Source organism: Equus caballus, chromosome 10 (genome assembly GCF_041296265.1).
Source record: "Equus caballus isolate H_3958 breed thoroughbred chromosome 10, TB-T2T, whole genome shotgun sequence".
Classification (NCBI taxonomy): domain Eukaryota; kingdom Metazoa; phylum Chordata; class Mammalia; order Perissodactyla; family Equidae; genus Equus; species Equus caballus.
In genome coordinates, this window is record NC_091693.1 from 65,613,315 (window position 1) to 65,628,768 (window position 15,454).

Genomic DNA, 15,454 nt, shown 5'->3' on the forward strand with positions numbered 1-15,454 from the left:
AGATTATTCAGATTCTAGGACATTATGATATTGACTAAATTTTACAGCAAATGGGCTGTAAGCTTAGTTTACAAAACTTAGTTTGGGAGAAAGTGGTGAAATAAGGTACAAAATTGAGGTATCAGAACAGCGCAGACTTTCCGGGCCTCTAAAATCTTCCTGTTATGTTTGTAGATTAGTGTGTGGATCTTGAGAATGGCATTTTCCCACTGTCCATTTGGAGTACAATAAGACAAATTAATACAAATCAAAATAATATGGCAGTAGCATCACATAATTTGTGTACACTGATGTAGTAACAGATTTAATTTAGTGCAGCTTTTGAGAAGTCTTTTGTGTTTCAATTTATACAGCTGCTATCCAGGCCTAAGCTGGCCAATCTCTCAGCCTTGAGTGTCTTGCCTGACTGATTCTCTTTCTCTCTCTTTTTTTTAAAGGACTTTATTTATTTTTTAAGAGCAGTTTTAGGTTCACAGCAAAATTGTGAGGAAGGTACAGACATTTCCCATATACCTCCTACCCCTACACATGCATAGACTCCCCCATTATCAACATCTCCCGTCAGAGTGGTACATTTGTTACAATTGATGAACCTGCATTGACACATCATAATCACCCAAAGTCCGTAGTTGACATTGGGGTTCACTCTTGGTGAAGTACATTCTGTGGGTTTGGACAAATGTATAATGACATGTATCCATCATTATAGTATCATACAAAGTATTATCACTACCCTAAAAATCCTCTGTGCTCTGCCTATTCAACCCTCGTCTTTACCTCCCCCGACTTTGTCTACTACTTATCTTTTTACTGTCTCCTTGATTTTACCTTTTCCAGAATGTCATATAGTTAGAATATATGACCTTACAGAATATAGCTTTTTCAAATGGGCTATTTCATTTAGTTATATGCATTTAAGTTTTGTCCTCGTGTTTTCATGGGTTGGTAGCTCATTTCTTTTTAGCACTGAATAGTATTCCATTGTCTGGATGTACCAGTTTATTTATCTGCTCACCTACTGAAGGGTATCTTGGTTGCTTCCAAGTTTTGGCAGTTATGAACAAAGCTGCTATAAACATCCATGTGCAGGATTTTGTGTAGATGTAATTTTTCAGCTCCTTTGGGTAAATACCAAGGACCATGATTGCTGGATCATATAGTAAGAGTATCTTTAGTTTTATAAGAAACTGCCAAACTGTTTTCTAAAGTGGCTCTACCATTTTGCATTCTCACCAGGAATGAATGAGAGTTCCTGTTGCTCCACATCCTGGCTAGCATTTGTCAGTGTTCTGGATTTTGGCCATTCTAATAGGTGTGTAGTGGTATCTCATTGTTGTTTTAATTTGCATTTCCCTGGAGACATATGACATGGAGATCTTTTCATATGCTTCTTTGCCATCTGAATATCTTCTTTGGTGAGGTGTCTGCTAAAGTCTTTAGTACATTTTTCAATTGGATTGTTTGTTTTCTTGTTGTGAGTTTTAAGAGTTCTTTGTGTATTTTGGATAATAGGTGGGTCTTTTGCAAATATTTTCTCCCAGTCTGTGGGTTGTCTTTTGTGAGACCATGGTGTTGTCTTTTGCAGAACAGAAATCTTTAACTTTAATTTTTATTTATATATTTATTTAATTTTAAAATCTTTAATTTTAATGAAGTCCTGCTTATCAATTATTTCTTTCATGGTTTGTGCCTTTGATATTGTATCTAAAAAGTCATCACTATGCCCAAGGTTTTTCCTATGTTATCTTCTAGGAGTTTTATAGTTTTGTGTTTTACATTTAGGTCTGTGATTCATTTTGAGTTAATTTTTGTGAAGGGTGTAAGTTCTGTGTCTAGATTCATGTTTTGCATGTGGATGTCCATTTGTTCCAGTACCATTTGTTGAAAAGACTGTCTTTGCTCAACTATCTTGCCTTTGCTTCTTTGTCAAAGATCAGTTGGCAGTATTTATTGGGTCTATTTCTGGGCTCGCTATTCTGTTCCATTGATCTAATTGTCTATTCTTTTGCCAATACCCCATTATCTTGATTATTGTAGCTTTATAGTAGGTGTTGCAGTTGGATAGTGTCAATCCTCCAATTTTTTTCTTCTCTTTTAATATTATGTTGAATATTCTAGTTCTTTTGGCTCTCCATTTAAACTTTAGAATTATTTTGTCAATATCCACAGAATAACTTGCTAGGATTTTGATTGAGATTGCATTGAATCTATAGATCAAGTTGGGAAGAACTGACATGTTGACAATATTGAGCCTTCCTATTTATGAACATGGAATATTTCTCCATTTTTAAGTTCTTCTTTGATTTTGTTCATCAGAGTTTTGTAGTTTTCTTTATATAGATCTTTTACATATTTTTTAGATTTATACCTAAGTGTTTCACTTTTTGAGGTGCTGATGTAAATGGTATTGTGTTTTTAATTTCAAATTCTACTTGATCATTGCAGGTATATCTGAAAGTGATTGACTTTTATATGTTAACCTTATATCCTGCAATCTTGCTATAATTGCTTATTAGTTCTGGGAGTTATTTTGTTGATTCTTTGGGATTTTCTACATTGACAATCATGTCATCTGTGAACAAGGAGTTTTACTTCTTCCTTCCCAATATGTATACCTATATTCCCTTTTCTTGTCTTATTGCATTAGCTAGGACTTCTAGTATGGTGTTGACAAGGAGTGATGAGAGGGACATCCTTGCCTTGTTCCTGATCTTAGTGGGAAAGATTCTACTTTCTCACCATTAAGTGTAATGTTAGTGTAGGTTTTTTGTAGATATGCTTTATCAAGGTGAGGAAGTTCCCCCTATTCCTAGTTTACTGAGGGTTTTTTTTTTTTTATCATGAACAGGTGTTGGGTTTTTTTCAAATGCTTTTTCTGCATCTATTGAAATGATCATGTGATTTTTCTTCTTTATCCTGGTGATGGAATGAATTAAATTAATTGATTTTTGAATGTTGAGCCAGCTTTGCATTCCTGAGATAAGTCTCACTTTTTAATATTTATTACATATATATATATGTTTTATATTATTCTTTTTATACGTTGTTGGATTTGATTTGCTAGTATTTTGTTGGAGGTTTTTACATCTATGTTCATGATGGATATTGGTCTGCAGTTTTCTTTTCTTGTAATGTCTTTGTCTGATTTTGGTATTAGGGTAGTATTGGCTTCACAGAATGAGGTAGGAAGTACTCCTTCTGCTTCTATATATAATTTTATACTTATAATTATAAATTATAGTTTTAAATTTAGCGTATAATTTATACTACGTATATATAGTAAAAATACCAGAGTGCATCAAGCATAGAAACATCCTTTTTTCTTACTTTTTAATACTTTCGCTAAACCTCTTATTATATCGTGAAGCTTATTTTTCAGTTAAATATATGTGTGTATGTATATTGGGTCATGATACAAAAAGAGGGTCTAAAAATTTGAAAGCCACTGATTAGAGGACAAGTGAAGGCATTAATAGTCCTTGACGGAATAAGAAATAGCTCTTAAGCTGTAACCTAAGGAGAGAGAAAAGGATGGAGATAAATACAGGTGAGTTGGAATTCTAGTGGTAAGGAGCTGAGGAACCTTGAAGCATGGGTGAGATTCTGTAGAGAAAATTAGGCTGGCAGACAGCTGGAGGAGGATGATGTCCAGTGAGGGAATCTGTATGAACAAAGGATGACTATGAAATGAAAGAATGGAAAATGTTTGAGACGTGGTAAGCAATCCAATCTGACAAGAAGGCAACCCACATTATAGAATCTACCTTTGCATTTTCCATTTGACCAAACTTCCTAACATTTCTGCTATTACCTATCCTAATTTGGGCTTTTATTGTTTCTCATTTAGAATACCTTCTTAACCAGTTTCTCTGTACCCAAATTCATTTTGCTTGCTATTGCCAGTTAATCTTGATACATTACTGCTGCAATTTTTGTCCCTCCACCCCCACTTAAAAAAAAAAAAAACTTTGATATTCTTGATTACCCATTGCATATGGTAGGTGCTCAATCATTTCTTGTATCAATGGATACCTTTTGGAGAGTAGATGGAAAGTAGTCTTGAAATGCAGGCTGGGACCCTATTATGGATTGCTTGCATCCCAGAATGAAGATACTATCTGTGTTGGGGATCCCCGAGACTACCCCCAGGTGTAGTAATTTGCTAGGAGGACTCACGGTACTCAGCATATAGTTGTAATCACAGCTATGATTTATTACAGTGAGAGGATACAAAGTACAATCAGCAAAGGTAAAGGCATGTGGGGTGAAAAATTAGATACAAGCTTCTAAGAGTCTTCTCCCAGTGAGTCACACTGAACATGGGTAATTCTTCCAGCAATGAACTGTGACAAGAGGTGTGAAATGTTGTCTACCCGGGAAGCTCATTAGAGACTCAGTGCCTGGGGTTAGGGGGTGGTCACATAGGCGCTCTGTGTAGCACTTGCTGAAATTCTGGACTTGTAGAAGGAAACTAGGTGTTCAGCATAAACCACATTGCTTATTCATGGTACAGACATCTGGGCACAATGAGTCACTCCTACCATTTCTGGGAATGGTGAGAACCCTCTTGGAATCCAAGTTCCCAGCCAAGGGCCAACCTTTGCAAGCAGGCCTTTCCAAGGACAGTAGTCTCAGGCCTGCTGCATTAACTCTTTTCTGCACACTATTCGTACTTAATGTGATCCTTTAAGGTAGGGAAGTGGCCTTGGCGGCTGCTTTGGAAATGGAGGTGTTACCACACAAAATTGGGGTTCTCTTGCCTGATATACATAAACAGCCCATTAACTATGGCATCAGCGTTTGGGAAAAGAGATCAGCTTTATTCCACGAGATTGATCTGCAGGGAGATGGAGGTGTATGCCCTCAGATCTGTCTATCTGATTCTGGATTTGGGGCAGAATTTAAGAGGTTAGGGAGTACAGTCTGGAACGTGGAAATGCTGGTGGGACGGGTTTTGATTGGTGGGCTTCAAGCATTTGTGACAGGGCTCTAAATATTTACAGTGAGCTTCTAAACTTTTAGGATGAGGTGGGGAAGGAATTTTAACACCAGGTCTTCCTGAATGAGTGACCCCTTGCTTCTGATAAGAGTCTGACTTTAAGTTCTAGTCACGTCCTGGTCCTTTGGTTCCATCAGGAGGACAATCTTTGGTTCCCTGGTCATTTCAGGTCAAGATTTCTTCTGTGCATGCTCTGGCTGTGTGACTTTGCAAATTTTCTGAAAGACAAGTCTTAATTGCTCTGTTGGTAAGGGATGAGGTCAGTTGAATTGTCCTGGAGGGCTCATGGTTACAGGGGTCGTATGGGTGTGGGAATGAGGGAGATGTGAAGAGGGTGGGACTTCGTGACCCCCTCTTCCCACTTTTCTCTTTAATAAATTTAGAATTCCATGGAAGGTTTTGTATATCAAAAAGGTGCTGCTGTTAAAATTATGTTTGAAAACACTCCTTTATACAATGAGATGAATTTCAAGCAAAATATTGATAAAACCAAATTTGGATTTTAGGACGACCATCCCTGTAGTTGATGGAAGATATTTCAGAGATTGTAGTATTGGTAAATTTGGGGCAGAAGCAGGGAGGCCCAGCTGGGGTGGAAGGATGAGGAATGACCAGGAGGAGGGGATGGATTAAAGAGTATTTAGGATGCAAAATTGAGTAGCATTGATGATTGTGCCAACCTTCAAAAATGGAAACCAGTTTAAGAGGCAAAGCATCTATTTGGGATCAAAGAATTAACAATTTGGGGAGCACAGATTCAGGTAGAAACCCAAATGGTGTCCTACTAAGGAGTAAAAGTGAGGGGCTTTTATTTTTTAATTTAATTTAATTTATTGATTTAATTTTTTTTTTTGAGGAAGATTAGCTCTGAGCTAACGTCTGCCACCAATCCTCCTCTTTTTGCTGAGGAAGACTGGCCTTGAGCTAACACGTGTGCCCGTCTTCCTCTACTTTATATGTGGGACGCCTACCACAGCATGGCTTGCCAAGTGGTGCCACGTCCACACCGGGGATCCCAACCGGTGAACCCCGGGCCCCCAAAGCGAACATGCAAAGTTAACCACTGCGCCACCGGGCCAGCCCCAAGTGAGGGGCTTTTAAAGGCACAGAACGGAGATTGTATTACAAAGAATTTTAATTGGAATTGGAGGCAGAAAGCTAGTCTTGGCTAAACATTGATTGACTGTTGATTCTATCTTCAGAAAGTCCACAGTCAGTCTTTGTGATCAGAATGTCTGTTCTCCTGCTGACTTCTCAAACAATTGCTTATAAAACTGCTGTTTTGGCCCAGTCCAAAGGTTTGGCCCAGTCCAAGGTTCAAGACAGGAAGACAGTTTCTCTGGAAAGGGAGCTCTGACTCCATTTTAAAATGGTTCCACTATAGTCAGTTTTGACAATTGATTGGCTGAGGACCTGGTTAAGTGTGGGATGGAAGGGAAGGAAATTAGTATTACTCTTGGGTTTCTTACCTGGTTAACTCCAGAAAATTAAAGGAGGGAGTGGAAAAGAGAATTTTCCCTGTTTGTGAGATTCTCAAATCCTCCGATACCAATGGGTATCCAACAAGTCAATTCAATTCTGATACGATATACCTGGAGGGCGAGTCAGATCTCATGAGTTAAAGGGCTTAGTCCCACCAAACTGGCCCCACTTCAGACACCAGCTGCAAATGGGCTGCCCAGGCTACCCACACTTCTGCATGGCGACTGCATACTCAGGTTTGATAATTTGTTAGAAATGTCTCACTAGGACTCACAAAAACACTTCTGCTTATGTCTACCAGTTTATTACAAAGGATACAACTGAGGAACAGCCACGTGGAAGAGATGCACAGGGCAAGGTATGGGGGTAGGGGCAGCTTCCGTGCCCTCTCTGTGTGTGTCTCCTTCCCAGCACCCTGATGTGTTCACCAACCTGGAAGCTCTCCAAATCTCATTGTTCAGTAGTGTTTATAGAGTTTGATCTCCAGCTTCACCTCCCCTCCCAGGAGGTTGGTGGCTGGGGCTGAAAGTTCCAAACCTCTACATACTTGGTCTTGCTGGGGATCAGCCCTGTCCTGAGGCTATCCTGGGGCCCTACCCTGAGTCACCTCTAGCATAAACTCCTGGTGTGATGGAAAGGGACTCATTATGAATAACAAAAGACACTTGCGTCACTCAGGAAATCCAAGAGGTCTTGGAAGCTCTGTGTTGGGACTGTGGGTGGTCAGATTCTCTTTTGTAGCCTCGAAGCCACCTGTATTAGTTAGGGTACAACTTAGGCCTCTGTAACAAAGAGACCCCCAAATACATTTCTTAAAAAGCAATATAGAAGTTTATTATTCTTTTACATAAAAATCCAGGTAGGTGGTCCCAAGCTGGTTTGGCAGCTCAGCATTGTTGGAGAACTTTGCTCTGCTTCGCTCAGCATTCTGTGTGCCTCTCCCTGCCAGGTTGGCTCTTCCAGCTGCAATCCCTGCACTTTCATTCCAGTCAGAGGGAGGGGAGGAAGAGGGAGGGGTGATTTGCCCTTTTCCTTTAAGGGTGTGTTCCAGAGCTGCACATATTTCAGTTCACATCTCATTGGTTAGAACTGGTTGGCCATCCTGGCTGCAAGAGAGGCCTGGAAATGGAATATTTAGCTTGGCAGCGTTGGACCCAGCTAAAACTTCTATTCAGAAAGAGAGAACATTCATGCTCTATCCCCGACATTCATAGTATATGTAAGGAATTGTCTTTTCCTCTCGGGAAAAAGATGGAATAACATTGTGACTGTCAATTTTTTTCCCCTGAAGTTAAGTGATTTTCATATTCTTGAAACAAAGGAAACATGGTATTCACTGAAACAAGAGAAGCTGGCAAAGTACCTTTGAGAAATCTTTATCTAAAAAATGTGTCAGTTTGTTGCTGTTTATTGTTGCTTCTAAAAAACAAAGAGGTAGTTACCTGCTCATTGAACCTGATAAGGAATGGGGTTATCATTGGACCTTACCATGGCCAGTCATTTCTTTCCCAGGAGGGTCTTAAAAAAGGATCAGAACACCCTGCTTTGAAGCAGATGCTCTGCTTGTGTTCTCTGTGTTCAACCTAAAGGCTATGGGAAAGGGAAGGAATCTCATAAGAAGAGAACTGAGATCAATGTGGTAATATCTGAATGCTGTGTTGTTTTGCATACAGAATAATGGGGCAGTAGAAAACTTTTTGTAATTAGTATCTAGGTCTGTGGTACTCAGGAACCAGAATTAGGCCTAACTCAAAGAAAGGCATCACGCCTGCTGTGGGGAGGGGTCTGAGGAACCAGGTGGCTCATTTAATGGGGTGGAGGCAAAGCAGACTCCATAGCAGGTTAGGCTCTCTAGAAGAGGAGTTACAAAGATAGCTTATGGGTTTGGGGATTTATTCCCTTTTATGAAAATGAAACAATTATAAATATATTTATTGTATAAAACATGTTTTATATTATCTTTATCAAAATGATATTTACAATAACTGCTCAAATGTATACACTTGTAACTGGTTAAAGGTTTTAATGTGACCATTAAGAAACACATGTAGAGCACTGTGAAATATCTTCATTTAAGAAAATCTAAAATTTTGTATTTTTGTCTATAGCCTACACAGTTCAGACACCTGAGAGTATGTCTCCACCTGTGGCTACAGAGGCTTATTCAAAAGCTTTGGCTGTTTGCCGTGGACCACTGGACCATTATGACTTTCTGATCAAAGCTCATGAGCTAAGGGACGATGAACATCAAAGAAGAGTCGTACAGTGTTTGCAGAAGTTACACGAGGACCTTAAAGGATACAGTATAGAGGCAGAGGGCCTTTTATCAAAGGTGAGTTTTGTGTGATATTAAAGATTGAACAATTAAAAGTGTAAGCACTTTATAAAATGGATTAAATGCAGTTAGTTATAATGCTGAAACAGCTTGAAAATTTCCCACCAGTTCCTTTACACAAGCTCTCTGGAATCCCCATTCCTGACCTCTTGATGTTCCATAGCTTTCTTTCACCTTTGGAGGATTCACATTGCTTTATATTTAGGTAATAATTGATGCAGTCCAGTCTAAATGAAAACTTCTGTGCAATTCAAGGCTTTCCCCTCCTTCCAGCTCAGGCCTGGCCCAGGTTCAGCTGTAGAGAAGGGGGAATGATTTGTCCTTCCACTTTCTCTGCTTGCCTGGCCTCTCTAGGGTCAGAATGAGAGGAAGGGAAGATCGAGTGAAAGAGTATAGTCTTAATGACCAGTTAAGGGCCTTTTGTGTGGTAGATGCTGACATGCTAGCTCTTTGTGAAGGAGCACTTTGGTGGGTTCTTCAGGACTCCCAAGGGGACCTCCCCACTGCTCCGCTCTTTGACTGACCTCTTATGCCTCTAGCAGAACACCTCACACCGCCATATTCTGCTGGGACCCCCTTGCCCTTGTACTTAGCCTTTTTGGGTGTGGAGTGGGGGGAATCCTTTCAGGGCTGTCTAGCCAGGTCACCTTTTACGATGTCTACTTAGGCGACAGGAAGCATGACATCTCCTTTCTCCAACCCCGACTGCACAGCAGCTTTGGTGAGTCTCCTGCCCTTGGACTTTGCAGATTAGTAGCAGGCGCCAGTCCCTGTGTTCGTCCTGTACACCCCCATGCTCCTAGGGACACATGCCAAGTTCTTCCGTGAACTCTTCCATATCCTGCTCTGGTAACTGCCTGTGGATTTCCTCAAATTAGCAAACATTCAGCTGGGGAAGGGGATGCCCATCTTGTCTTACACTCCATCTTCATATCTTTGGATGCTTCTCTTGGGGGCCCTTTGCACTTGGCATGAAGTTTATCTGGGAGAAATGCCACAGCATTCCTTACTCAGCTAACAACTTTGTACCTTGATTACTTTCTTCAGTTCCACTTTGGTTTTGGAGCTGTTTTTGCTTTTTTTTTCTTTTTAGGTAATTCCTGCATGGATATGACTAGTGGCTCTCTTTAGAGTGTAGGGGAACTTGTCTCCCCTTTTCCCCAGCTTTGACTTTTTGCTGAAATTCTGAGACAACAGGAAAACTCCCATTCCTTATCCCATTATAGAAGCCAATGTCATCAGTGGTGTCATCTTCAAATTATGAGGGATATTAATAGTAATAAGAGTTAGGGGGCCAGCCCCATGGCTGAGTGGTTAAGTTCACGCGCTCTCCTTCGGTGGCCCAGGGTTTCATCCTGGGTGCGGACATGGCATCGCTTGTCAGGCTGTGCTGAGGTGGCGTCCCACATGCTACAACTAGAATATACAACTATGTTCTGGGAGCTTTGGGGAGAAGAAGGAAAAATAAAATCTTTAAAAAAAGTTAGAATATGGTTCAACCTAAGAAACTAATTTTGTTTTAATTGACTGGCCAAGCAACTTCTCCCCTGCCCTCCACCCCCCCATAAATATTCTTTTATTATAACATCTTTAGAAGGAAGGTGCTGTATAACACGTTAGTAGTACTTTATTTAAAAACTCTGCAGAAACTAATTTTACTTTTTAAAAAGCACTGAGGATATAATCAAATAGTTTTATTTTTATATAAAGAAAAAGGCTGTCATTGTGTTAACATCTTTTAGTTAAAAGGCATAGAGATTCATTTAGGTCACAGAAAGAAATCGAGATTTAGAATAAGACTACATATGCAAATAGCAATGAAGGTAATCTCCATTACACAGCCGGGCCTCACCATGCCTGAGCCAGCTTTTGGCAGCAGCATTGGCTCTGAAAGTGTGGACGACTTGACAGGCAGTAGTAGCAGGTACCTGGTTGATTCTTACTCTAGTGTTCTGCTGTTCATGTAATCCGCTTCCTCTATTCCTTTTCTCCTATACCCATTTCGACTTCTGTTCCTTCTGCCAACTTTTAAATTCTACCACTGTATATGTGGTTTAAATTCTTGAGTAAGAATCCGATAGGACAACCAACCTATCACTTTATTTGTGTTCAGGCAGAGGTTTCACACCAGGTTTGTCAGAGGTCACTAGCCACCATGAAGATCAGATCTCTGCATAAGGTACCCTCTGGAGCTCCTGTGAGCATGGCAGTTTCCCTCAGAAGTGAGTGTGGCAGCCACTGTGATTGGCCCGTCCAGCACAATGGTTATAGGAAGTAATGATGAATTATCCCTTTTGATGGCCAACTTCTTTTTTTCCTGTATTTCCAAAAGTTTATAGGTGAGCAAAGAAATAATAAGTTTGGAAAATTTCGACTGTTTATGTATTGCATACCTAATTATAGTTTGCTATACAGGTTGTCTTCCAAGTAAAATAGCAACTTGGATATGTGTCATAGCCAGGAATCAAGGTCTTTTACTTAACTGGATTTTACTTAACTGGCTTAACTGTTATCTGAGAGTGAAATTGCTTTCATGTATTTTGTATCTTGTTTCCTTTCTAGTCCTTTTTGGAAATACAGTCTTCTTTTTCCTCCTTCCCGCTCTGTGTCATCCCTAGGGCTCGTCTTACTGTGATTGATTAACTTCCATCCAGTCAAACGTCTTCTTTAATCGTTAACTTTGCTGGTTGCCAGTTTAACAACATGATTTTTTTCTTTAAGATTATTGTTTGGCTCTTCTTAGGGGTGTTATCCCACCACCCTTGATTTCTGAACTGGCTATGATGGGTCTCTGTGATAGATAGACAGCTATTTAGCAGTAAGTCAATGTAATACTTACTATTTAGAAGCCCTGGTTTTATTGTGTAGTCGTAATCTTAGGTAAGTAGATTTGCCACATCAGGTAGTTTCAGGTGTGTCTAATGAAAGCTTGTATTTGTTAAATTCGAATGCATATTTGAATAAATGTTTAGTAGATAGAGCCATGTCTCTTTGTGGTGGTATTTGTCTTGTAGTTTCTTTAGCCAGCCAAATCTTTAACATTGAAAAAGACCCAAACAGCTAACGTAATTTTAGTAAAACATATATAAAAGCTTTAGTTTTTAAGATTGAAAAGATGCCACAGACCTATTTCTTCTAAAAATAAACAGTGATATGCTGATTATTAGAGAAGGAAAATTTGGGCTATTAGGTTTTCCAGTGATAGAACTTCATTTGTAGAGCTTTTGGTTTTGGTAATAGGATTTCTGATTTTATGGGCATTTGATTTTTTTCCCCAGCTTTACTGAGATGTTACTGACATATAACATATGTAAATTGATGGTGTACAATGTGATGATTTGATATTCATGTATGTTGCAAAATGATCAGCACAATAAGGTTAGTTAGTACCTACATCCCCTCACATAATAATCTTTTTTTTGTGGTGAGAACTTTTAAGATCTACTCTCTTAACAGCTTTCAAGTGTCTGATACAGTATTGTTAATTATAGTCACCATGCTGTGCATTAGATCCCCAGAACTTATTCATCTTATAGCTGGAAGTTTGTACCCTTTGACCAACATCTCCTCATTTACCTCACCCTCCAGCCCCTGGCAATGAACATTCTACTGTTTCTATGAGTTTGGCTTTTTCAGAATGCTGCGTATAAGTGAGAACATACAGTATTTGTCTTTCTCTGTCTGACTTATTTCACTTAGCATATATGGGCATTTGATTTTGTTTTTAACGGAGATGTTTAAACATTCATTATGGTGGACTTACTTTTTCTCATTATACTTCTAAGAAACTTTCTTTAAGACTTAGCTATAATATTAAAGTAAAATGCACCTTCTTCACAAAATGCCAGAATCGTTATCAATGAGAAAGAAGTCGGTGGCTGACTATTAGCCTACTTTCACCTACCTATGTAACAATGTTTTCTCTAATAAAAATTTGAAAAAGTTATGAGCCGATGACCATGCTGTATGAGCAACAAACTATAAAGAATGAGCATTTGTGAACACTTTACTTTTGTTATCAAATAAAACTTAGAAGCAGGTTAATCTGACACATTTAATGTATGCATAATTGTTATTGTGCTGTGAGGTAATTAGGCATAAATGGTAAGTAGTTCATGTAAATCACTATAATTAGAATTACTTTTACACAGCCAAATCAAGCATTTCTGGAGTCAGGGAGGGAAAGGATTAAATAGAATGTGGAGCTGCTCTGAAAATCTCTGGTTCCGTTCATCAGGGGTATACAGGCAGCCAGGTTTTTTATCTCATGGGAGGAGACATAGCCCAAGAGACCTGGGAATTGGTATGTGGGGTGCACAAAATTCCTTTGCTTTTTCTCCTGCTCTCCATAAAATAATTTTCAGTTTTTCCCTAATGAGAAATTATTATTTCCAACTTCCTCTTATATCCTATCTACCATCTTTTATTTGGCTACCTCCCCTCACCTTGCCAAGAAGAATGCACATAGCAGATAGAAAGACCTGCCCTGCTTTCAATCCAGCTGGTCTAAGGTCTTGATGCTTTCCTTGTTCTGACTTCTAGCACTTGGAGGCTGGGAGCAGGAAACCTGGGATTCTGGACTGTGGAGTTTTCTCTCAGGAGATACGGAAGCCTGTTTGTCGGGAGCCCTTCCATTATTTATCCAAGACCAGGCAGTTTGCTGTTTTTCCCTCAGTTCCTCCCTTCTCTCCTCCAGCTGAACGAATGAGCACTTATTCTTGCCATTCCTCTTAGAATTGGCATGTCCTATAGGTAAAGTAGATTGAGCAGTGTGATTTAGGTAAAGCTTCCCCGATCCCTGGAACTTTATCCTTTAGAAGATCATAGACAACATTGAGTACAGAACAGACAATATCTATAGCTACAGTTTTATTAAAGACCAGAATTTTTTTTTTTTCTGAAGAAGATTTGCCCTGAGCTAAGCTCTGTGCCAGTCTTCCTCTATTTTGTATGTGGGTCACTGCCACAGTATGGCTGCTGATGAATGGTGTAGGTCCTCACCTGGGAACTGAACCCCGGGCCACTGAAGCAGAGTGCACTGAACTTAACCACTAGGCCATGGAGCTGGCCCTTAGAAATATTTTTAAATGAATGTTTGTTGTATCAAATTTTTATGAAAGCAGAAGCAGAAGCATTACGTCCTAACCCAATGATGGCTTTACCTGTAAGGAAGTGAGATCGGGGGGGGGTCACACTACATTGTTTTTTGAGAATTGACTCATACCAAAGACTCATTTAAACTCTGAAATTTGAGAAACAGAGTATAATGGGCCTGATTCAGTCTTCAGAATAATTAACCAACGTATTCAATTGCATTTTAAGTTTTGTCATGGTTCCAAAAGGTGAAATTATGCTATCGACATAGATGAGAATGTCTTTAATACATCCCTTGAAATGAATTTAAAGAAAGGGAGTATAGCCCTATGTTAAAAGGTTTAGGGTTGGAATCTAATCTGTCGCTATCAACCAAAGCTGACTCCTTAGGTTATGGCAGCAGAATTACGTAGGCCATACAGGCATCCGTACCATGGAATGTATGTTGAGATTATGGTCAGGTCTCTAGATGAGGGTTTGACAAGTATTTTCTGTAAAGGACCATACAGGAAATCTTTTAGGCTTAGGGGGCCATATAATTTCTGTCGTTAACTACTCAGTTCTGCCATTGTAGTCAAAGCAGCCACAGACAATACATAAATAAATATATTCTGATAAATATTTATTTATAAAAACAGGTGTCAGGCTGGGTTTGGCTCATAGGCCATGATTTGCCAACTGCTCCTCTAGAGGATTGCTGCCTGATGGAATGTGAGGGCTGGTGGGGGACCATTAGTTGGTCTCAAGCTTCTACTTGAGCTGTACTTAGTCCAGCTTTCCAAGCTAATGTCCCATTACTTCCCTTTATATATTCCTGTCTCTAATCAACAGAACTACTCACGATTCCATTATATAGACAAACAGCCAAGTGGAACGAGACAGAAAGGCCAGAACATAGATGGAAACTTGATACACCTTTGAGTTGGCACTGAAAATCAGTGGGAAAAAGATGGTCTAATCAAGACACAGGAATGAGACAAGTGATTATCTATGTGAAGAGAGAAATAAAATTAGATACCTTCCTCTCTAAACATAAAAATTAAATTCCATAGAATTAATGTCCTAAATTTAAAGTGAAACTAAAACTTCTTGAAGAAAATATAGAAGAATATCTTTATGAATCTGGGAAAAGGAAGAATTTCTTATACAAGATATAAAAGCCTAAACTATAAAAGTAAAGATGGATACATTTAAATACACTAAAATCGAAAACTTCTAGTTAACAAAAAGCACCATAGAAAAAGGGAAAATGCAGACCACAGACTGGGAGAAAATATTTGTGTCAAAAAGAATTGACCACGGGTTGCTATCTAGAATATATAAAGAACTCCTACCAAAAAATAGAAAAAAATCAAACAACCTTGTAGAAAAATGGACAAAGAAGAGTCTGTTTTGGGGGGATAACTAGCAGCTACCACAAAAAATGGATAAATAAGTCAGAATGTATTTTTAAAATGGAATGTTACATAGCAAGGGGATAATAAACTCCCAAATCAGGATTGATAACTCTGAAGAAGGGTGCAAAGGGGGCTTCATCTGTATCT

At 39.2% G+C, this 15,454-nt stretch overlaps 1 protein-coding gene across 2 annotated transcripts in view; it reads left to right on the top strand.

Moving 5' to 3' along the window:
* AFG1L (AFG1 like ATPase) overlaps positions 1-15,454 on the top strand; it is a 196,164-nt gene that overhangs the window by 21,261 nt on the left and 159,449 nt on the right. For both annotated transcript variants that reach the window (XM_001503984.7, XM_070225336.1), the window contains exon 2: positions 8,590-8,813. In XM_001503984.7, coding sequence (XP_001504034.2) covers positions 8,590-8,813 — 224 coding nt within the window. The remainder of the gene's footprint in view (positions 1-8,589; positions 8,814-15,454) is intronic.